Below are 24,572 nucleotides of genomic sequence, written 5' to 3'. Positions count from 1 at the left end.
CTCTAAGTAACTGGGAATAATGCAGTGGCTTAAACAGCAGAGGCTTATTTTTCTCTCTTAGGAAGAAGTCTGCAGGTAAGAATTCAGCAGATTAGCAATGTCAGGGCTAATACCATGATGATTTTTTTGGTGTTTCCCTCAAGGTTGCAAGATGGTCCATGGTCCAAGCATCATGCTTGTGTTTGTTGACCTGAAGTAAATAGACAGCCAGATATTTCTCCTGCAAGATGGGTTTATTCAGGATCCACAGAGGATTATGATTTGGGTTTGGTAACCATGGTTGAGCCATGTGCAAGACCCTGCTTGGTAAGGAAAGGGGAATGCTTTCAGAGAGAAGAAATGAAAGTTGGAAGTTAGAGGGCTATAGTAAACAACGAGCCAATGGCTTTTCATTGGGTGGGTCCTTGCCAGGAGGGAAGCCTTTCTTCTTCCTGTTGCTCGGCTGTCATCGCAGACCGGGAGGCCTCCCTGTTCTGGTTTCTTGCCTCTTATTTAATTGAGGCTTCTGTTTATTAATTTTTTATATGTTCAACACAAGACAAAGTGAAGAAAGGCGGCTCCAGCCACTGCTGCCCTTGTTATCAAAGTAGCAAGAACTCTCTTCCTGCCAGCTGGCTTTGACTTATGTCTCACTGACCAGCACTATGCCGTGTGCACTCACAGCTGTAGAAGAGGCTGAATCGGTGGCTATTTGGCTACACAGCTCTTATGGTGGAAGGAAACTGATAGGAATGGGCACTTGATTAGCCACGTCCAAGGACTGTCTTTAGATATTCTTTCCCTTAAAGCTTGGTTTTTCGGGGACGTGAGGAAGGAATGGGAGGGCTGGCATTGCAGACAGCCTGCCTTCTTGCTATTATGATGTGAGAGGTCATCTGAGAATGGATGAGTCAATTTTGGTAATGCTGTTCAAGATTCTAGATCCAACCATGCCTGAAGACTGCCCCTTGTGAATATACTCATTACATAAGCAAAAATTAATAACAATGACATATTATTATATTTCATTTAATTTTTAAATTTTATTAAAATTTAAAAAATAAAAATATATAATCAAATAGTCTTTATTTTCTATATAATTGTTTTCATATAAAACAGTATGTGTGTGCATGCTCCATCGCTTCAGTCATATACGACTCTTTGCCACCCTAAGGGCTGTAGCCCGCCAATCTCCTCTGTTCACGGGATTCTCCAGGCAAGAGTACTGGAGTGGGTTACCATGCCCTTCTCCAGGGGATCTTCCTAACCCAGGGACCGAACTGGAGTCTTTTAAGTCATTGGCCGGCGGGTTCTTTACTGCTAGCGCCACCTAGTGAGTGAAGTCGCTCAGTCGTGTCTTACTCTGTTACCCCAGGAGCCTACCAGGCTCCTCCGTCCATGGAATTTTCCAGGCAAGAGTATTGGACTGGGTTGCCATTTCCTTCTCCAGAGGATCTTCCCGATCCTTTGCCTGCCTTTTTCAGTTCAGTTCAGTTCAGTCGCTCAGTCATGTCCAACTCTTTGTGACTCCATGGACTGTAGCACTCCAGGCTTCCCTGTCCATCACCAACTCCCAAAGCTTACTCAAACTCATGTCCATAGAGTCGGTGATGCCATCCAACCATCTCATCCTCTGTTGTCCCCTTCACTCCCACCTTCAATCTTTTGAGTCAGTTCTTTGCATCAGGTGGCCAAAGTACTGGAGTTTCAGCTTCAACATCAGTCTTTCCAATGAATATTCAGGACTGATTTCCTTTAGGATGGACTGGTTGGATTTCCTTGCAATCCAAGGGACTTTCAAGAGTCTTCTCCAACACCACAGTTCAAAAGCATCAATTCTCTGGCGCTCAGCTTTCTTTATAGTCCAACTCTCACATCCATACATGACTACTGGAAAAACCATAGCTTTGAGTAGACAGATCTTTGTTGGCAAAGTAATGTCTCTGCTTTTTAATATGCTGTCTAGGTTGGTCATAACTTTTCTTCCAAAGGAGCAAGTGGCTTTTAATTTCATGGCTGCAGTCACCATCTGCAGTGATTTTGGAGTCCCCCAAAAATACAGTCTCTCACTGTTTCCATGGTTTCCCCATCTATTCGCCATGAAGTGATGGGACTGGATGCCATGATCTTAGCTTTCTGAATGTTGAGTTTTAAGCCAACTTTTTCACTCTCGTCTTTCACTTTCATCAAGAGGCTTTTTAGTTCCTCTTCACTTTCTGCCATAAGGGTGGAGTCATCTGCATATCTGAGGTTATCGATATTTCTCCTGCCAATCTTGATTCCAGCTTGTGTTTTATCCAGCCCAGCATTTCTCATGATGTACTATGCATATAAGTTAAATAAGCAGGGTGACAATATACAGCTTTGACATACTCCTTTCCCGATTTGGAACCAGTCTTTTGTTCCACGTCCAGTTCTAGCTGTTGCTTCTTGACCTAGATACAGATCTTTTTTTCTATTCTGCAAGAAAGGCCTCATTGGTAGATGAAATATTATTCAGAGTTTATAGTCAGGCTACCCACTTTCCAATGCTGGCTCTGCCTTGAGTTTGATTTTGGCCAAATCATTTCACTGGTATGGATTCCCAGTGCTTACACTGTGAAACAGGCTACTGTGTGAATTAAGCCAAACGTGGTATGCGAGAGGTTCTGTCACAGGTGGGCCTCAGCCCATAGTAACTGCCTTCCTCCCTCCTATCATTCAGTTTGCAGAAACTGAAGATGAATTTTCTAGCTGTGTTTTGCAGTGGCATTTGTCCAACTTTTTCCTTTTCCTCCAAGTGCCCCTTGAGGCCAAGGACTGTGTCTGATTTATTTTCATATCCACAGCCCAGAGGCTATCGATGATACTCAGGAAATGCCTGGAGACTGCAATATTTCACTTATCCACTCAACGAATGTTTACTGAGCTCCTACTGTGTGCCAGGTGTACGGTGGGGAGACAGAGGTGAATGCCTTAGACACAGTCCATGCTATTGGGAGCCCACATTATAATGGAGGAGACAGACAACAGACAAATAAACTTAAAATATGATGTCATATGGTTCGAGTACCATGAAGAAACTCCAGTGGGGAAAGGGATAAAGAGTTTGTTTGATAGGGTGCCCAAGGAAGGCTTGTCTATAAAGCTGAGCTCAAAATGATGGCTTCGTGCCACACTCTCTTCTCTCTGGCAGATGCATTTCTTCCCTACCTGAAGCATCCCAGGGGAGGTCATGCCACCAGCTCTCACACTCCCACACCAGTCTATGTTCCTGGTCCAGATCTGAACCCATCCCATACCCTGTCAGGCCTCCCTGAGGTCCCCAGCACCCCGAATACCTTCCTGAATCTGATTCCCCCTGCTCTTGCAGTAGGTGGGGATGGATGGGGAAGTTATTGGACAGAAAACTGGAGGCAGCCTCCCTGCCTGTCCAGATCCCAGCCCTGTGGGAAAATGAAGTGACAGAGGGACCATTCCACTCCCATTTGAAGCCCAGGTCTTCCTGATACACATACGAAGCAGGCCTTCCTTCTTCACACTTTCTTTCTTGTGTTGAGCCTTAGCCCCTACTCTGCCTTCTGCTGGAAGGTGCCCAACCACCCCTGACCACCCCTCCAACCCAGCTCAAATACTTCTTTACCAAAGCAGCATTTCCTAACCCTGACTAGGTTGAGACCCTATTACACTGATTCAGGGTTCCCTGGAGCCGCCTCCTTTCCAGCATTTGTCACAAATGGATTAATTTTCTATTTTTTGCTTGACATCACTTTCTTGCACTAAAATATGAACCAACAAGGATCACATTTCTTCTCATTTGTTCTTGAATCCACAGGGCCAAGCACAGTTCTGCACGTGTAGCAATTGCTCGATAGATATGTATCAGATGGATGTGTAAATGAATGGAGGCATGGATGGATGAATTCTTAGTAGATGCGGAGAATACCTTCACTCATCCTTATGTTGAAAATAAAGTGAAAGTGTTAGTCGCTCAGTCATGTCTGACTCTTTGTGACCCCAGAGGCTGTAACCCACTTCATGGAATTCTCCAGGCAAGGATTCTGGAGTGGGTAGCCATTTACTTCTCCAGGGGATCTTCCCGACCCAGGGATCAAACCGGGGTCTCTTGCACTGCGGGCAGATTCTTTACCATCTGATCCACTAGGGAAGCCCACCCTAATGTTTATTAGGAGTAACAGTCATCACCATCACTAACTATGGTCTTTCAGTGTTGTTTTCTGCCTCATTTCCTGTCCTCACAGGCGATCGCACAATGAGGTGGGTGGTGATTCTCATTTGCTGATGAGGCACAGTGCCTTCTCCTTGGTAGTCCAACACCTTAATGATCACCAAGAGTCATGCTTCTTCTTCCTGACACTACCTGTTACTGTTTTAATCAGCTTCATTAAGGTATAATTTACATACCATAAAAGTCGTGCATTTATGTTTATAGTTCATTATATTTTAAAAATTCATACATCTGTGTGCCTACCACTCTGATCCAGAATAGAGCACCCCCATAACCCTCAAATGTTCCTTTGTTATGTTCTTCTCCAGTCAATCTCTACCTTTCAGTCCCCAGCCCAGGCACCCACTGACCTGCTTCCTGTCACTATAGATGAGCTCTGTCTTTGTTAGGATTCTGTATGAATAGAATCACTCAGTATGAATTCTTTTGTGGTTTTGGCTTCTTTTACTTAGGATAATGCTTTTGAGATTCATCTTTGTTGTTCTACATGGTTCATTCCTTTTCATGGCTAAGTAGTACTCCATGGCGTGTGCATACCACAATTTATTTATCCAGTCACAAAATGGGACATTTGGTTGTTTTCATTTGAGGGTAATTTTCACTTGAGGGCAATTTTTAATTTTGGATAATGCTATTTATAGGAACATATGTATACATATTTGTGGGCATATGTTTTCATTTCCTTTGGATAAATACCTAATAGGAGAATTGCTGAATTTTATGGTAAGTATATGTTTAACTTAAAAAAAAAAAACAACTGCCAAATTGTTTTCCAAAGTGGCCGTACCATTTTGCCTTCCCACCAGAAATGAACGGGAGCACCATTTGCTCCACATGTTCAGTCTCTTTGACTGGAGTCATTAGGTGAAATATGTGGTAGTCTCTCACTGTGGCTTTAATTTGCATTACCTTAAGGACTAATGGGGTTCCTCCCTGTGGCTCAGACGGTAAAGAATCTGCCTGCAATGCAGGAGACTCAGATTCAATCCCTGGGTGGGGAAGAGCCCCTGGAGAAGGAAATGGCAACCCGTTCCAGGATTCTTGCCTGGAGAATCCAATGGACAGAGGAGCCAGGCAGATTCTTTACCATTGGGGGTTGGGGGGGGCGTGGCTAGAATCCATGGGATCACAGAGAGTTGGACATGACTGAGTGACTAACACTTAATGACTAATGCTTCTGAAGACCTTTTCGTGTGAGTATTTACCATTTGTGTCTTTTCTTTCATTGAGAGTTTGTTCAAAACTTTGGCCATGTTTGTGAGGGGTTGTTTGTTTTCTTGTTCTTAAGTTTTGAGACTTTTTTCTATACTCAGATATTTCTCAGATATATATTTTGCACATATTTTCTCGTAGTCCGTGACTTGATTTCTCATTATTTTCATTGTGTCTTAGAAGCATAAAAACAATTAACTTTGATGACTTTCAGTTTATCAGTCTTTGAGGTATACCTCTGTTTTTTGTGCCAATACCACAGTTTTATCAATTTATCAAACTTTTCTGTTATGAGTCATGCTTTTAGCGTCCTTAGAAATCTTGGCTTAGGTTGCTTTTGTAAATTAATGTATCATGGATCTTTCCAGCAACCTCACTTTTAATAGCTCCTTGGTTTTCAGCCCATGAACTTGCTAAGGCTTCCTATTCCCCTTGTGGAAGAAGAGTTCAGGCAAGGGCCCACTAAATCCCAAAAGCTGGACCAGTGGGGTCTCCTTCCCATCTCTACATATGCCACTTCCTCAGAAAATCCACACACACATCCACTTAGTTACCCTACTCAGCATCAACCCGTCTAGTCAGCCAGCTCTTGAGGAGGGGCCATTTTGTTCACAGTGCTTCCCCACTGCCTAGAGAGAAGTGCTGGGCACAGTATGCAAAAGGTAAATAAATAAAAATATAAATAATACAAAAGTGAATGAATGAATACTGTATGTGGAGCATTGAGCCCTGTGCCTGGTACACAGAAAATCTCACTGAACAGACACTATGATGACTACCAGAGGGAACCTTCACTGACTGTTACATTAGCCGGAGTATGTTGGTGGATTCATTTCCAGGGGCTGCCGTAACAAAGTACAGCAAACCACAAGGTTTTAAACACAGAAATGCATTCTCTCACAGCTCTGGAAGCTAGAAATCAAGGTGTCAGCAGGACCATGTTTCCTCAGAGAAATATGTGGGTCCTTCCCAGCCTCTGGCTTCTAGTGATAGCCACCAATCCTTGGAGTTCCTTGGCTTGCAGCTGCCTTACTCCACAAGTATTCTGCCCTGGTAGTGGAACTGAGTAGGACCCTGTGGGATCTTCCCAGGTACAAAAGCCCCTCAGTGTTCCCCGTTTCTTACTTGTAGAGAAAAAGTTTTAGTCTCCTAGGCCTTCCCTGAGTTCCAAAGAGCAGACTCATACAGTTACTAATTAGGAAAGTGAGGGAACATAGAAACAAAGGAAAAGTAGGCAAGCAAGAAAACTGATGATAATGTGAACAATGGTGCAATGATAAAGCAAGGTCCTAGTTCCTCCCCAAGGGATATACATAACAATTACATATTCCCCAAGGGATATATAATAACAAGTGGAAGATGGTGACTATACACTGACCACAAGCAGGGAGACCCCAGACTGGTTGGAACCAGAAGATTGATGGTTAAGATTCCTGAAACATGACCCTGTTACTTCACCACCAACCAATCAGAAGAAAATACATGAGCTGCAACCCTCACCCCAAATGCTGCCTTTAAAAACCTTCCCTGAGAGCCAGTAGGGATTTCGGGCCTTTTGAGCATGCACTGCCCAGTCTCCTTGCTTTGTGCCCTGCAATAAACAGCGTACTTTCCTAGTAGAACCTAGTGTCAGTAGACTGACTTTGCTGCCTGGGGAGTGAGCGGACCTGAATTCCATTTGGTAACAGTATCTTCACATCATCTTCTTAAGAGGACACCAGGCATATTGGATTAAGGACCCGTTCTACTCCACTATGATCTTATCATAACTAATTACATCCTCAATGATTCCTTTTTCCAAATAAGCTCACATTTGGGAGGGTTAAGACTTCAATATATATTTCGAGGGACTCAGGTCAGACCAAAATAGCATTTGTTATGCTGACCTAACAAACAGCACAATACAACAATGGTTTCTTTCTTCTTTCTCATCCTTCTTGTCCCCACTGGGAATCATCAGGTGAGTTCATGGGAACCTCACTGGAACCAAAAATTTTGACCATTCGATGCTACTGCTGTCTCAACACAGGGTTTCAGGTTCTCTGCGGTAAGGAAAGGAAGCAGAGAATCACACAAAGATTCTTTAAAGTGTCCAGTGGTCAAAGCAAGTCACATGGCCATGCCTAACTTCAAGAGGAGTGTCCTGAGGGGAGGCAAGACCTGGAGATGTAGTGGTAGGGATGGGAGGTTAACTTAAGTGAACATTAAATACTTAAATTCTCACATTTGCTTTTACATTTAAATGGTGATATCCTCCAGAAAACCTGGAAGAATGCAGAAGCTTTGGATAAAGAGCGGAAGCAGGGAGAACCAAGGGGACATGAGAAAATATGCAAGTCTAAGGCTACCAGAACCTGAAAGAGGACCTGCCGGGTACCAATGCCTCTCTGGGTGACACATGTGCCATCTTATTTATCCTCATAGTGACTTGGGGGATAGGTATTATCCCCCGTTCTACTGAGGAGGTACTGAGACTCAGCAACTTGCCTATGATACACAGCCTCAATGAGCTGAACAAAAGAAAGAGAACAAAAGCTGGAGCCACATCAGCTCTTGTGCTAATGTGTGCTAAATTGCTTCAGTCGTGTCTGACTCTCCCAAATTTGGTGGCTTAATAAAACAAATATCTACTATCGTCATCGTTCTGTGAGTCACCTGGACAATTTTTCTGGTCTGGACTGTGTGGTCTAGAATGTCTTTAGCTAGGTCTGGGTGGTCAGAAATGTCCTCAGTCATCTGGAGCTCAGTTTAATGTCAGCTGGGGTGATAGGATGACCTGACCACATGTCTCTCATCATCCAGTAGGCTAGCTGGGGCTTGCTCACACCACGGTTCCAGGGTTCCAGGTGAGCAAGAGAGACGGCCCCAGGGCACAACCTCTTTCAAGCCTCACGTTTGAAAGTGTTGCTCTGGCCAAAGCAAGTCACATGGCCAAGGCCAGCTTCAAGGGGTGGAGACATAGGCTCCATCTTTTAAAGGGAGGAGCTGGAAAGACACATTGCAAAGAAACATGCTTACAGGGGTGGAGATCTGTGGTCAGTATTGCAGTCTGCCCCAAAACAAAACCCAGTATCCAACAATAAGGAATGAATTAAGAAAACCTTGGCTGTACAAGTGGAGGCTCATGTCACCATTAAACATGTGCTTTGAGAACTTTCTTCTGCTGTAGAAAGTACTTCATAATACTTCAGTTCAGTTCAGTCACTCAGTCGTCTCTGACTCTCTGCAACCCCGTGGACTGCAGCACGCCTAGAGCATTAAATACATAGGAAGTGCGGGCTATGAAATTACATATACCATTTCATAGCCATCAGATTGCTACAGAAGTAAAGTGTGACAGTACCAAGGGATGGCAGGAGTGTAGAGAATGGAAACTTGTGCAGCCACTCCACTTGGAAGCACAGACTGGAAATCTACCCAGACTGGCCACACATGTCCCCCATGTCCCAGAAGGAGCACCCCTCCATTAATACCCTACATAAGCACTTGCTCATGGCACAAGGGCTAGTGTGTAAGAGCCACAGAAGCCTGGTTAGGAACTACTGAAGAATTGCATTCACCCCATGTCCATCCACGGAGGCTGAATAAATGGAAAGTAGTGTGATTACATGCTGCACAGCTGCACAGCCATGGAAAGACGAGGACTCCAGTCACAGGATCTATATGTGATATTTGTGTAGATTTGGAAAACACAGTGTGCCCGCAGGACACTGCTTATAGTTTAATAGCATACGTTTGAGTTTTGAAAACACAAAAATTGTATCACTATTTACGGATACGTGCATATGGACCTGTGGGCCTGGAGGAGAGAAAACAAGACTGGAGGAGGATGTCGGGGAGGCCGACTTAACCTGTAATAGTATTTCATGTCTTTAAAAAATCTGGGAAAACTTGCAAAATGTTGACAGATGCCCATTTGGAGTGATGGGTATAGGGGGTGGTATTATATTACCTTGTGCATTTTTTTAAGTTCCTGTGTCAAAAAAATAAATCCAGTGTAAGTAAAATGAAATTAAAAATGACTTAGAAAATGTTGCTTTGAGGTTTGGGGGAGGTTTGTTTATGGTTTCGTTTTTTTTTTCGTACAAAACCACCCCAAAATATATGCATCTATTTGTAGAATGGTTGGGGGAAAGATACTCCAAAATGTTCGCTATGGTTTTTGCCCCTGGCTTGGGAGAGCTCAGGCACCATGTATTTTTTTCCCTTCTGGCTAGTATGTATCTTCTGATTCTTCTGCGAGGGACATGCTGTGCTTGTTTAATAAAAACAAACAAAATACAGAGGGGCCTGTTGGTTCTCTGGGTCACAGGCTCCCCTGGGCCTCCCGGGGATGCCAGGTTCCAAAATAGATCTGCCCTCCGACCTGGCAGCCTCACTCTTCAAGTCCTGCAGTGAGTGCCAGGCGTGGGCTCAGAGGCAGTGGGGCTCCCCAGGCCTGAGAAAGGACGGATATGGATGGTGGCCCAGCCTGAGCGGCACAGCCACGCGGTGCATGTACTCCATCCTGGTCCCCTCTGGGGTGGCAGAGCCCGCACACTGCCATCGTTCAGAGGGGAAACCAAGGCCCAGATGGAGACTCTGGGGAGAGGCAATTGTTGCTAACAGCAGAGGCAGCCATGTGAAGCTTGTCTGGTGGGCACTGGCCTGGGTGCTGATACGGTGGGTGACTTTGGACAAATCCCAGAGTACTTCTGGGCCAATTTCTCTGGCACTCCCAATGGAAATAATCTCACTTCCTCCTATACCTTTAGCCATCAGAAGGTCTGGAGGACACTTTGGTGCAAAGAGATGCTGGATCTTTCCCATAATAGCAGGGGTAGTAATAACAGCTACCAACGATTAAGCACTTCTGCACTAAACACTTAAATGGCATTTTCTCGTCCTGCCCTTCTGTGGCAGATTATATTTTTCCAAAAAAGGCCACATCTCCCATCCCACATGCTCTTCCAAAACCTGGCCACTCTCCATTAAGAGGTAGTCTGTTGCCCTGCTCCTTGACCTCGGATGGGACTTCGTGACTGCCTCTATGAATAGAGTGGAGAAGAGCTGGCCTTGCATGATTCATGAGGCTAGGTGGCAAAGGTCATGTGCCTTCTGCCTGATTCTCTTGAAATCATCCCCCCGATACCCAGGCCAATCGTGAACCACCCTCACCCCTCTAACATAGGAAGACCATACATAGCCATTAGTGCCGACAGCCCCATTTGAGGTTTCAGTTATATCAACGGATGAGCTTTCAGATGATTCCAGGCTCTAGCCTTCAGCTGCCCCAGCTGATGTTGAATGGAGTCACATCAAGCCATCCCCACTAAATCTGGCTTAAATTGCATGTTTATGAGTAAAATAGGTGTTGCCGTTGCTTTAAATCACCAAGCATTGGGTACTTTATTATATAGCCCTGGTAACCGGAAGCCCCACTCCAACACCTTGTTAATGAGGGACTGTTCTCCCATTATACAGATGAAGAAACCAAGTCTCACCTCCTAAAGCAGAATCAAGATTCAGTGTCATGAGTGGGGAGCTCTTAATCAATAGGTGTGGGTCACAGGAGTGACCTCAATATCCAACCTGGGTCCTTTCTGATCCATTGATTGTATTGTGGCTCTAGGTTTGGGTGGCAGAAAGGAGGGGCAGGAAATAGTTGACAGACTGCTGTCTTGAGGGGAAAGTATCATGGGGACACCATGACTTCTGAGCCACAAGATCCCTCTTGGCCTTCTGAGGATACTGACTGACCATCTCCAATGTGGTCAGTAGCTCTGAGCTTCCTGCCAGAACTTACCCCGTTGCCACCAGAGGCCCTAGGAGATGCCAGGTCAAGTTCTCAGGGAAGTGAAGAGTAGAGAACAAGAGGCTTGGGAAGCTGCAAGTTGCCCACTTGCAACCCTCAATTATCACCTTGGGTGTTGAAATGTAGGGAGCTTGAAAGGGAATGGGGGGGAAGTGCTGGATTGCGGAGATGAGGCCAGGAGTGGGAGACTCAGACCTGTGACTGAATCCTCTTCTTTGGATCCAAAATCAGCAAGTGACTCTCCAAGAATGATCCCGTGTTCTCTGCCTTTGTTCCCAGGAGCAGGAAGGGCCATGCTTCTAAAAAAATCAGTTCCAGTGTGTGACTTGGGGCAAGTTGCCTCATGAGATAAATGTAAGGTAGGAACTCACGGAATCCCCAGTTATGCTAAGGCTCCACTGGCTTGGTAGCAGGGGGACCAAGAAACCAGCTGATGAGTGACTAGGATGGGGAGGCAGTGGGCAGGTGGTCTGCACCCATCAGTATGCATCTTCCTCCTGGTCTCTCTTTCCCAGGTCTCCTTGAGAACCACCATACCTTTCTATCCCTTTGGGTACTATGAGGTTGACCCATGAGAGGCACACAGCCCAGCCTGACCAACCAGAGTATTTTGTCCCTCTGGCTACAATAATTGATTCAAGAATGGCCATGGGACAAGCCAGAACTTTCCCAAGAGCTATCAGGAAAGAGGGACTCCACTTTTGGGGGGGTTGGGGGGTGTTGCTAAGTTGATAGATTGGAGCTGCTGTCATCAACTGTGGAGGTAATGGTGGTGGGAACTGTCAGAGGATAAGCTAACAGAGAAAAACAAGAGCCTAGAGTTGGAGGAAAAGGGGGAGGGGTGAAGAATTCCTAATATCATTTGAGTACCTGGATCCAGCTATGCCTGAAGCTAAATAAATACACTTTTCAGTTTCATCAGCCAGTAAGTTCTCTTTTGCTCCAAGACATTTGAACAAAAGCCAAATTCTCCAGATGGATATGAGTATTTTCTCCAAACTCTGGCTCCATGGCAACAACAGGCCAGCAAAGGGAAAATCAAGTAGGGGTAGAGGGGTTGTTTTAAGTGTTTGGAGGCAAGATACTTGAAATATCCCAAACAAAGTTCCTGCAGCCCTTGCTCTGGAAAGGGTGATTTCCTGAGTCTCCACCTGGGGACTGCGGCTCCAACTGGCATCCCCAAGTGGAGACTGTAGGGCACAGGAGACTGCTCAACAAGCACTCTTGAGAACCTACTGTGAAGCTGACCTTTGAATAGGCAACACAGAAATCAAAAGTGTGGTTGATACTCTGCAAAGGTTTTCATACTAGAGGGGGATAAAAGCCTGTAAACAAGGGAGAAAGCTGTGAGAAGCACAGGCAGGGGGCCTCGGGCTCCTAGAGAAAGAGGACCTGTATGCACCGAAGGAGGGAGGTTGATGGAAAAGGCTTCCCAGAGATGGTGATACCAGAGGTTAAGACCCAGAAGACAGGTAGAAGGGACTCAGTAAATAAAGGTGAAGAGGATTATCCAAGCAGAGGTTACTACAAACAAAGGTACTGAGCTGGAGAGAGCAGAGAGAGTGTTGGAAAGTAAAAGCAATACCTCATTATAAAGTACCAAGTCCTAGGATAAGAGCAATGAGGCTGAAGGCCAGATCCTGTGGGGATTTATAAATCATATAAATAATCTGGAGTTTCAAACTGAAGGATTTTAAGCAAAGGAGTTGGGAGCTGCATTTGTGTCTTAGAAAAATCACTGACTGCAGCATCAAAGATGGATTAAAAAGAAGAGTTCAGTTCCGAGGCTGTTATTCTCCCCTTGGCAAGGGATGAAGATGCTGGGCTAAAAGAGTGACGGTGGGGGAATGATGACAACGTTGGCTGCCATTGATTGACCACTTAGTATGTGCCAGGCATCAGTTTTTTAATCCTTTTAACAACCCTACTGGTAATGGCTAACATCAACCCCATTTGACAGAAGAGAAAACTGAGGCACAAACAGATGAAGCACATTGGCCTAGAACATACATTTGGGAGAAGGGAAGTCAGTATTCCAACTCAGACAGGCTGGCTCCGGTACGCCCCAAAGAGTGAAGAGGGGCACAGAGCGGAGAACTATTTAAAGGGTCATGTTGGCAGAACAGGTCTGATTGGATGACAGGCGGGGTGAAGTGGATGGTGGGACCTCAAGTCTCCCTGGCAAGACTGGCTACGTAATTTGAAAGGCCCAGTGCAGAACAAAAAGGGCCAGACCCTGTGTTCAGAACTTACTAAGAATCTTGAGATGATAACAGCAGAGCATTAAACCAAGCCGTGGGAGCCTTCTTAAGAGTGGAGCCCTGTGTGACTACAGAGGTCACACACCCATGAAGCCAAGCCTGCTTCCAGATTTCTGGCCCAGGTGCCTGGTGAGGTTGGGCAATTCCCAGAGATGGAAGAATCCAGAAGAAACTCATTTGGGGTAGAGTCAGAGGAGAAGAAAATGAGGAGTTCTGTTTGAGACCTAAGGGGTTTACCTCCAGAAGGCAAATGGCTCTGGGTCTGGTGCTCAGAAGGAAATTCAGGACTGGGAGTCCACAGCACACAGCACGCAGGTCACCAAAGCCCGTTCTAGGTCCAAAGTTCACTGCTGAGCTTGCTAACCGACCCCAGGTGGCATCTTTCCAGTTTCCTCTCCAGGTTCAGCCACTAGCTCCTCCTGCCTACTGTCACCTAGGTACCTGCTGCTTCTCGTGGGAATGGCTGGCTCCCATTTCCCTGAAGTTCAAGAGGTCACTGTGTAAACCCTCCACCTCCCAGGCAGACCTATGCCCAAACCATCTCCAACACTGGCCCCGAGGCCCTGTGTTCAAAGATCCTGTGGCCTGACAGTGTGCAGACTTCCCCCCAGAGCTCTCCTCTACAGGATCTCAGAAGATGTGGTCAAGCCTGTTTATGTCGTCCGGCCAAGGAAGAGGAAGCTTCAGCCACAAATGCTGATCTGCCCGAGGCTTCCTAGCATCGTGCCAGCTGGGACTTGCCCTGGTGCCACAGCGCCATGGGACCCCCACAGACTCCTGCCCCTCGTCAGTCTGACACAAAGCGCCCGGTTCAAACATTCATTCATTCATTCATTCGACAGATATTTATTTACTGAGAACATACTGTATATCAAATGCTGGGAACAGAGGGAGATAGTAATTACACAAGTAATTAACCTCTGAGCACTTTGAGAAGGCTAAAGATAAAGGGGTGGGGCTCCAAGAGGAGCGATTCTGGCTTGGACAGTGATGAGCTGCCTAAGTCAGTTCTCTGACCTGTACTTTTCCCGGAGGCGGCTACTTCAATGCACTTTCCTGTCCTGCAAGCTCATTGTATGACAGTGAAACTCCTCCATTGAGGGATGAGGTCCTGCCCTGAACCTGGGCACACCCTGATCATATGGCAGAGCTTCCACTGAATGACTTCCCAGGCTAGGTCATAAAAGGTGATGTAGGGACTTCCCTGGTGGTTCAGTGGTTAAAACTCCGGGCTCCCAGTGCAGGGGGCACGGGTTCAATCTCTGGTCAGCGAACTAGGTTCCACATGCTGTGTTGTGGCCAAAAAAAAAAAAGTGATGTAACTTCCACCTGGCTCTCTGGGGACACATGCGTTTGTAGCCTTGAGGGACTAGGAAGGAAGGCCAGTTGCCCAAAGTCACCATGCTGGAGACATCATTGCAGGGAGTGAGGGGGGTGCTCACTCAGGTGCTGACAAGTGAGAGAAGCCTTCAAGATGACCCTGATTCAGCTACCAGTGAAGAACCGACCCATTGGAAAAGACCCTGATGACAGGAAAGATAGAAGGCAAGAGGAGAAGGGGGCGACAGAGGATGAGATGGTTGGATGGCATCATTGACTCAATGGACATGAGCTTGAGCAAGCTCCAGGAGATAGTGAAGGACAGGGAAGCCTGGTGTGCTCATTTCATGGGATTGCAAAGAGCTGGACACGACTGAGCGACAACAGTAGCCACCATCTGACTTCAACCTCATCAGAGACTGGAGCAGACTGCCCAGCTGAGCTTCTCCTGAATTCCTGACACACAGAAACCCCAAGATAATACATGGTTATTTTTTATTTAAACCACTAAAGTGTTGAGGTCCTTTTCTGGCAGCCACAGTAACTGGAATGCTGATGAAAGGTGGAGGAGGTGAGGACATGTGGACAGTCGTTTCTGGACAGAGAAAGCAGCATGTGCAAAGGGCCTGATGTGAGAAGGAGGTGCTGAAATGAAGGTGAGAAGGCTGGCAAGCTTTCCAAAACTCTTCTTTTGATTCTACCTGCATTTCTCCTGTGAGTAGGTAATCCTATTTCCTCTCTGTGCAGAGCGCCATTCTGTGTTCCTGCAATTATGGGGCCCATGTCTACTTAATTAAGTAGGGGGAGGGGGTAGTTAACATTCATTCATTCTTTTAACCAATAAGATTAAATGCATTACCTGTGCCAGGAGCTTCCCTTGTCATGTCGATGCATGTGTGCTAAGTCATTTCAGTCGTGTCCAGCTCTTTGGGACCCTATGGACTACAGCCCGCCAGGCTCCTCTGTCCATGTGATTCTCCAGGTGAGAATACTGGAGTGAGTTGCCATGCCCTCCTCCAGGGGATCTTCATGACCAGGGATCAAACCCACATCTCTTAGGTCTCCTGCAACGGCAGGTGGGTTCTTTACCACTAGCGCCTCCTGGGAAGCCCATCTTCCAGTGTTAACGCTCCCTCCAGTGTTCAGATGAGGAGGCCAAGGCTGAGAGGCGGTGTCCTCACGCACTGCCTTGACAGGTAAGTGGAGGGAAGTGGAATGGGTCCTGGGGCCAGCGTGGCTGGCCAGTTCCTAGTTCCCGGTCAAGTCCCTCCAGAGTTTTTTCGTTTGTTTTAGGGTTTTGTTGTTTTGTTTTTTGAATTGGGGTATAATTGCTTTACAATATTACATTATTTTCTTCTGTCCAATGAAGTGAATCAGCTATATGTATACATATGTTCCCTCCCTCTTGAATCTCCCCTCTAACCCCCCATCCCACTCCTCTAGGTCAACACAGAGCACTGAGCTGAGCTCCCTGTGCTGTACCGCAGCTTCCCACTAGCTATCTGTTTTACACATGGTAGTGAGTGTATGTCAGTCCTACTCTCTCAATTGCTACTACCGTCTCCTTCTGCTGTTGTGTCTATAAGTAAGTCCACCCTCTACCTCTATGTCTCTATTCCTGCCCTGCAAACAGGTTCATCTGTACCATTCTTCTAGATTCCATGTCTTGTGTGACTTTGGGCAAATCACTTTCTTCTCTGGGTTTCAGTTTTCTCCTCTGTAAAATGGGAAGGATAATACTGCTGGCCTCGCTGAGATTATCTTGAGTCTTAGCCGGCATAATCCTAATAGCAGTTGCCTTTACTCTGGGCTCATCTGTACAGGGCCCTGTGATAAACTCATGAGACTTGAATTAACATACTTCCTTGCAAGGTCGGAGGTGGTGTGGCCCCATTTACAGTGGAGACAGTGGAGGAAGTAGAGGCAGAGGTGGGCGAGCAGGGCCCCGTGAATGCTGGTGGCTGAGGACCAGCTGCCTTGCCTTTTCCTGCCAAAGGAAATCACACACCTGGTTTCATATTCTTAGTCCCGGATGAGCCCCTAGTTTGCTGCCGTCCCAAGCTAGTCCAGTTCAAAATTTCATCAGGATTTGGGAAAACAAAGGGGGAAAAAAAACAATACCAAACAGCCGGATAGGCCCCTACTCTGGGAAAACAGCAAAGAAAGGCAGCCCACAGAGGAGGGGCCCAACCAACTCCTGGGCATCTTCTGCCCAGTGACCAGGTCTCCCAAGGACAAATCTTTGCCCTCTTGGGGTTTATATTCCAGTAGGTTGGAGAAGGGGAGATAATAGTAACTATGACGACAACCAAAACCTCTGTTCTGCACTCACCTTGTGCCAGCACTGCTTTGACTCATAATTTTCACACCCAGTGAAGTGGGTGGTTTTAATATTATTTCTCAGTTCACCAAGACGAAACAGAGGCACAGAGAGGTTAAGTGACTTGCCCAAACACACAGCTGATGAGTGGTGGAGCCCGGATTTGAATCAGTAAACAGGTCAACAAGTAAATCAAAAATTCCTCTGTCCCCATGCTGAGAACTCATATACATTCCTCATGCACGAGATGAGGTTTCCGTCTCAGGGTATGGAGGTTGAGAGAGGTGAAGCTGCCCGCACAAAGTCTCAGGGTCAGTGGTTGGGGAGTAGGATTTAGAGCCCACTGCCTCTAACTTGGGGGTTGGTCAAGACACTGCTGTACCTCAGGCTCTTCTCCCCAAAATCTACTTGCCGGTTCCAGCCAAAGGCAGCCGCAGCGCTATCTGCCTCAAGACAAGAACACGCTCCCGTTTCTATCACAGCACCGGAGCCCATCCAGGCCCCAAGAGAGAAGTGAGGATGGGAGCCTGGCTGGGGCGCCCACTTCCCTAGCCTTGCAAGGATTTTCTCTGTCTCTAGAAACAGATCGAACTGGCTGCCTCCTCCCCAGCCTCACCCCTCTGCCCCCCTCCCCGTTGCTCTGTTTAAGGTCACTCCGCTGTGTTCCAAGGCTAACACGAAATCAGAAGGGGTAGGTGGAGGGGGGAGAAGGAGAAGGCGCTGGGGGCTGAAATTTGAGATCTCAGCCTTGCAAGGAGAGGTTGGAGAGAGAGAGAGACGGAAAGACAGAGACAGAAAGAGAGAATTCAGTTGCCTTTGGTTTCCCGAAGCAGGCAGCTTGCGGGTTTGGTGTGTGTGTGTGTGTGTGTGCGCGTGTGTGTGTCTTGTTTTCTTTCCTCCCCTCTGGCAGGGAGGCCAGGCCTCCACTGGATCATAAAAGGACTCGGAGGCGAGGCAGGCAGAGCAAGCCAGTGCAGGGACATAGAGGCAGCGTGCGGACACGCGCGAGGAGGCAGGAAGGGAAAGAGGGAAGAGTAGAGGTGAGGGGGTGTCTGGGGGCGGGAGCGTGAGGCGGTGGGAGGAAGCGGAGCAGCTGTGGTATTTGGAGCAATTATAAATAGCCGCCTGGACAGAGCTTGGCCAAACAGGGCTTTGCAGCTGCGGCGGCTGTGCAGGCAAGCCTGGCCACTGTTGGCCAGCGGCGGGTGCAAACGGCACAGAGATAGGTGGTGGACAGGCCCAGCCCCAGGGCTCTGACTCAACACCCCTCGCCATCACCACATCTCTGGATGCCCTCCCCACCAGCCATGCTGCTGGGTGGCCTCCTTCTCATTGTGGCCTCTACAACTGTGGCCCAGCGGAGGGGGCAGGAGGCCGCTGGGCGCCGCCGGGCCCACCGAGTCCAGCACGGCCAATGCAGCTACACCTTCGTGCTGCCAGAGCCTGAGCCCTGCCCACCTGAGCCCGAGGCCTTTGGGGGCTCTAACAGTCTCCAGAGGGACTCCCCGGCGGCCACACTGAACCTAGGAGACTGGCCAAGCCAGCGGATGCGACAGCTGGAAAAAATGCTGGAGAACAACACGCAGTGGCTGCAGAAGGTAAGGACTGGGTCTGCAGGGGGGTGAGGGCAGCGAACAGCAGGTGGAGCATCTACCCCAGAGCCCTGCCCTGGACACAGATGGCCAGGCTAATAGGGCCCTTGTCTCTGAATTGTACATATTGGAATGATGAGGCCCAAAGAGGGGCAGAGATGAGCCTGAGGCCACACGACAAACTGGGAGAAGACAGAACTGGAAACCTAACTCCCCAACTGCCATTCATTCCTCCAGTGTGGACCAGTCCCGTCCTAGGAGCAGCAAATACAACAGTAAGCAGAAGAGTACATTCCCTTCCGGACCAGGATAGGAAAGAGACAATAAAGGGATGAACAATATGTACTCTGTCAGAGGTAAAGCAAAGTGAGAAAGAAAAAGGCAAGGGGTGACCAGAGGTGGCTATTTGAAGTCAGATAATCAGAGAGGATTTCTCAGAGGAGGTGACGTTTTAGACCAGAGAACAAGTGAAGTGATGAAGCAACCTGGGAAGGTTTCTAGGGGGAAGCTATTTCCAGGGGGACCAGCAAGTGCAAAGGCTGTGTGGTGGGAATGTAGTTGGGGTGCCTGGGGAACAGCAGCATGGCTGGAGCAGAGAAGGAGGGCAATAGAGGGTTGAGGGACAAAATCCAAGAGGTGAGGGGAGGGCAGACCATGCCGGGCCTTGAGGGCCACCGGAAGAACTTTGGCTCTTCCTCTGAGCTTCACAGGAGCCATTGCAGGGTTTTGAGCAGGTGAGACACACCTGAGTTAGTTTTAACAGAATAGACTATAAGGGACAGATTTGATGCTGGGAGCCCAAGGAAGAGACCAGGCAATAAGTGATGGAGGCGTGACATGAGACAGGACAGCAGGAGGGGGTGTGGCCAGTCAGATACTAGTATATTCTGAAGGGGAAGTTAATGGGCTCTGCTGATGAACTGGATATGGGGTGGCAGAGATGAGGGGGCTGAGGACCCCATTGCCATTTTGGCCCAATGCCAGGGCCACTCTAGGATCCCCTGCCCTCATTCTTTCAGCAGATATTCTGAGCATCTACTGCGTGCCAGGCTCTAGGCAAGAAACCGAGGTGAACAAAGCAGGTTCAGCCCTGGGTGGGGTGAGGAAAGCATCCTATGATGTCCAAGATGGGGAGCAGTCCCTCTTTATCCCATGGTTCAAATTGTTCAGATTGTTTGCCTGGTCAGCAGACAATGTTTCGCTCCCCCAGTACGTGCATATTTATTTAGTATTTGTGCACCTTATTAATATAATATGTACAAGGTATGACACAAATGAAAACTTTAAGAAGATAACATGAAATCACATAAATTAGAGTTCCAGTGGCTTCCTCCTGTTTTCTAAAGGATGACCTTCTGCATACCCTGGGTTGACCATCTCCCAAGTGGAGAGTTACACTTATCTAACCAAGCTGATTTGTGCACATACTCAAATACACACTTAAACTCCTGTTTCATTCCTGCCCTGACCATCTATCTCCTGAGCCTCCTATTCACCATCTTCTCATAGTCACTGTCTACTTGCCCCTCCTACCTTGCAACACTTACAGCCACCACCATCCCATGCTTAGGTCCCCCCTCAAGGGAGCTCTTGGCCTCATACACTGGATCCCAGAGGGCTCCATGCTGCCTTGAAATCTGTGTGTCTTCAGGCAGCTGTTTCCAGTCCTGTAAGGGTCATGCCAAGCCTCGTCTCCTCCTCAGCCTCCATTTTCACTTTGTGCCCATCCTCTCACCAGACCATGGATCTCCTACTTCAAAGAGACATGGGGCCTACCCCACACTTGCAGATTCACCTATGCACCCACCAGTCCCCAGGGCCTTTCTCTGACTCAGAGGAAGGGTTCCTCCATGGACCAAAGTCACTCTTTCACAACTGTGGGTCGCATCCCCTGCAACCCCTGAACTTCCTCAAACAAACCATTCCTCCAGTGTCTCTAACAACTCCTCCCTTTAGGCTATTCCTTCCTCTCAGTCTTTAATTGCATTTCCCATGTTAAAGAAAGAAAGAAAGAGGAAGGGGAGAAGGAGGAGGAGACAGAACAAGACCCTTCTCCAGCCTATACCTTCTGACTTCTGGCCTGGCTCTCAGAAGTCTACAAGCTCTGCCTCTATTTCCTCCTTCATCCCATCCTTTTCCTAAGTAGCCTCCCACTTCCCATTTCCTACATCCAGTGGCCACGGCTCAGTCTTCATCTTACTTGACCTCTTGGCAAATTTAGTATCGCTAACCCATATCATCCTTCCAGAAACTGTCTCCATCAACCAGTCCTCATCTACCACTCTGACTGCTTTCCCTACCTCCATCCTGGACCAGCCACCTCCATCTCCTACTTGGATGGTCATCACAACTGCTGTCTTAAGCTCCATTTCCACCCAGACCCCAGTAGTCCATTCTGTATTCAGCAGACAGAGGGGTCCTGTTAAAACCTAAGCTAGGTTAGTTTCTCCTCAAAACCCTCCTGGGGCTCCCATTCTCTTTAGTTATTCTCTTATTGAGTGAAAATCCTTGCTAGCTGCAACACCCCTCACCCAGACATGTATGTGGCTCACTCCTGACGCACCTCAGGTCTGCTACTTAAACGTCACCTCCTCGGAAAGGCCATTCCTGTCCACCACATTTAAAATAGCCACCCTCCTTATGGTCCATTTACCCAGCTTTGGTTTCCTCCCTTAGCACCTACTACCACCTGTTCTTAAAAACATTTTTTTCGGTCTGTGAGCTCCAAGAAGACAGGGGCCAGTCTGTTTTGTTTGCTACTGGGTTCTCAGGGCCTAGAACAGTGCCTGGCACATAGTAGGTATGCAATGCATGTCTGTTGAATGGATGGATGCACAGTGATCCTCCCATCTCTCAGGCCAATCCTGCTCCTCCCCTTCTCCTGAAATGTTGCTGTTTCCCAGGGCAGAGTCTCTGTTTGTTGTTTCCTCTCATACTTTGTGGCACAACCCCCAGGGCTGCCCTCCCAGTATTCCCGCAGCACCATCTCCCCCCACCCCCATGATGATACCAAACCAACGTCTGAGGGGCTCCCGACCTCCCCTCTGAGGGCTCACAGTTTCTCAACTCCAAAGCCGCCTGAAATTGAGATCTTCCCTCCCCACCCCCCACCTATTCTGCTGAAGGTAGTACCACCCAGCCAACAGGTAATCTGTGGCCCTGGGATGTCCTTAACCCCACCCCACTCCCAGGCAGCAGATCCTATCCATCCTATCCCCTCAGCTTCTCAGGTCATCCTCCTGTCTTCCTCACTGCCCTGGCTCTTGTCACCTCTCTCCTGGACACTGCTCTCACCTTGCACCTGCTTTCTCTACCCCAAGCCTCACCTTCTCATCCATTTCAACTCCCCTGGGTGCCTGGTGCTTGAATAACATTGGTTGAGCCAGATGATGGATTTAAACCAGTGGGTTTCAGGTTAGGAGGTCGCTCAGCTCACCTCTTCATCTGGCAGTGGAGTGTCCTCCCCAGATATCTGTCCACATAGCCTGATAATCCCGGGCAGGGCTCACCATGGAGCACTGTGGGGCTAAAGAATTCCCATGTGGGAATCAGGTGGACCTGAGTTTACATCCCAGCCCCAGAACTTACTTGCCACGTGGTTGTGGATGAGCAAGGCTCAGTTTTCCCTTCCTCAAAGTGGATACAACAATAGTATGGTAGAGGGTTGGCTGCGAGGATCAGGGAGACCGCTAACTCACCCTTTCGGCTGCATGGGTAACTCACCTGGGCAGGGGTACAGTAGCTCAACTGGCTATTACTTAATTCAGCATCATCTCTATCGGAGCCCTGCACCGCTGGTCCTGGTCAATCCAAGGGTGGCAGGTAGCTTAGGGCAGGGAGAGTCACTTGTCCACGCTGGTGTTCTCTGCAGTTCCCAGTCTTACCCAGTCTCTATTGGGGTCCAAGCAGAGGTTTGTCCTGCCATCTCCTGAGTATGCTTGGGTTGAGTGTTCCCTTCAGGCCCTTTGGTCTTTGGGTTACTTCCAGGTCACCCTGTGCCAGTGGAGCCTGCCCCAAGGTCAGACCCCATCAGCAGTCACTTTTCTCTGGGTCCCGTCACCTCTTTAGGCAGCAGCACAGCCTGGAAGGTGAGAGCTCCAACTCTGGAGCCCAACTTTTTGAATTCGAGACTCATTCTGCCCTTTTCTAACTGTGTAACCTATGGCAAGTTGCTTCACTTCTCTGAATCTCCGTTTCCTCGCCGATAAAATACAGTGACAACATTACCTACCTCTAAGAAGGTTTAATGAGATAACGCATATGAAGTCCTTGGCCCAGCACCTGTCATACAGTAAATTCTCAATCAATGTTGGCTGTTTCCATGAGGAACTCTCCCTGGAAAGAAAGACAAATCCTGAAATTCTTGAGTCCTTCCTTCCGAAATAAGACACAGGGCCCCTGGCTCAGGGGTATGAGGCACCTGGACAGTCATCTCTCTCACTCCAGTCAAGAATACTTGCTACCTTCTGTGACCGTGACCTTCTTCTGGCTCTTCTCTCAGGCATTCTCTTGGTCTGGGCTTATCTCAGGGTCTTTGAAACTTGAGGGCCTTTTTTTGGCTTCTGCTACAATCTCTTAGGAAAAAAAAATGAGTTTTAAAATAGTCTCATCACCATTGCCATCGGGGATGCCTGGGGAAGACTGGCCTTCCAGACCAAACTCTCAGCAAGTCTCATTCATCTGGGAAGTTGCAGAGAAGAGCCTCCCTCCCTCGTGGCCTCAACCCCTCTCCCTGTTCCCAGTCCAGTGTACAGATGAGCAAACTGAGAGGCCAGAGAGGGGAAGGAACTTGCCAGAATGGCACAGCAGGGAGACCCAAAGTCCACTTCTCCAAAGTCTGTGTTCCTTCTACAACTCTGGAGGGTGTGAAGGAGGTAGGGGAGGCCAGATCTGAGACAATGGGGTGCTCCCTTCCAGAATCCCAAATTCCCTAATACCCACTCTCTTCTTCCAGCTATTCCGCCTGTGCTCAGGGTGCATGGGGATGCCCCATCCCTGCTCCCTTTCCCCCTTCCTCACTCCCTTCCACACACTGCTACCCTTCCCTTCCTCCCACTGGTCTCCTTTTCCTCCCCCTCCCCCTCCTCCTGGAAGCCTCTGCCCCAATGACTCATGTCTGGAGCCATCAGCTCGGTGGGCTGCACATCAGCTCTTGGCTCTGCTCCACTCCTTCATCTGGGTGAAGAGCTGCAGCAGGAATGTTGAGGAGAATGGGGGGTGGGGGGCAGAGCCAGCTGGAGAGCAGGCATCCCTTGCTGGGCTGTGCCTTCCAGTGGTTAGCGCCTGGCTCCTGAGTCCACCACAGACTCAGGAATACTTGCTGTGTGTGTGAGACAAGAGAGGGAAAGCACCTACTGACATTTGATGTGGGGTTAAGAGAGGCAGAGCCCGGAAAGCATCCGCCCAGAGCAGGTGCTTAATAAAGACCCTCTCCTGTCCTGTCATCCCCCAGCGGCCAGGGGCCTCTCAACCAGGAAGTGCCACACTTAGCCCTCGTTGCATGAGAAGTGTGAGGAAACACAAGTCCCCAGGCTCCTGTCCCACCTTCAGCACCTGAGGGCAGCAGAGCTTCTGCTGGGTCTCCAGGGTCCCAGGAGTGGGGCAGACTCTGAACCCCCAAACCTGGGAGCCCTCTATTTTCTCGTCTGTACCAAGAACAGCTAGCCCTCTCTGCTTGTCTTCCTGTGCATCTCCGCCTCTCTCTCTCTCTCTGTGTCTCTCTGTCTCTTGTCCTGTGGCTCTCACGGTGGCTTGACTCACCTTCTCTAAGTCTGCAGGTGTCTGTCACTCTCATACTCTCTCCTGTCTGGCTGGCATCTCCTCAGCTTTCTCCCTGTCTCGCACTCAGGCTCGCCCTGGTCCGCCC

At 48.3% G+C, this 24,572-nt stretch overlaps 1 protein-coding gene across 6 annotated transcripts in view; it reads left to right on the top strand.

The window, feature by feature from the left end:
* The first annotated feature begins 18,074 nt into the window (after positions 1-18,074).
* ANGPT4 (angiopoietin 4) overlaps positions 18,075-24,572 on the top strand; it is a 43,119-nt gene continuing 36,621 nt past the window's right edge. For all 6 annotated transcript variants that reach the window (XR_015139190.1, XR_015139194.1, XR_015139192.1 and 3 more), the window contains exon 1: positions 18,075-18,712. Coding sequence is in view for 1 of the 6 variants with exons in the window: in XM_086332631.1 (XP_086188757.1) it covers positions 18,404-18,712 (309 nt within the window). In the remaining 5 variants the exon portion in view is untranslated. The remainder of the gene's footprint in view (positions 18,713-24,572) is intronic.

The sequence above is a fragment of the Bos grunniens genome, chromosome 13, assembly GCF_055505025.1.
Source record: "Bos grunniens cultivar Pamir isolate PY7600 chromosome 13, Bosgru_T2T1.0, whole genome shotgun sequence".
NCBI lineage: Eukaryota > Metazoa > Chordata > Mammalia > Artiodactyla > Bovidae > Bos > Bos grunniens.
This window is presented reverse-complemented; position numbering and strand designations above follow the sequence as displayed.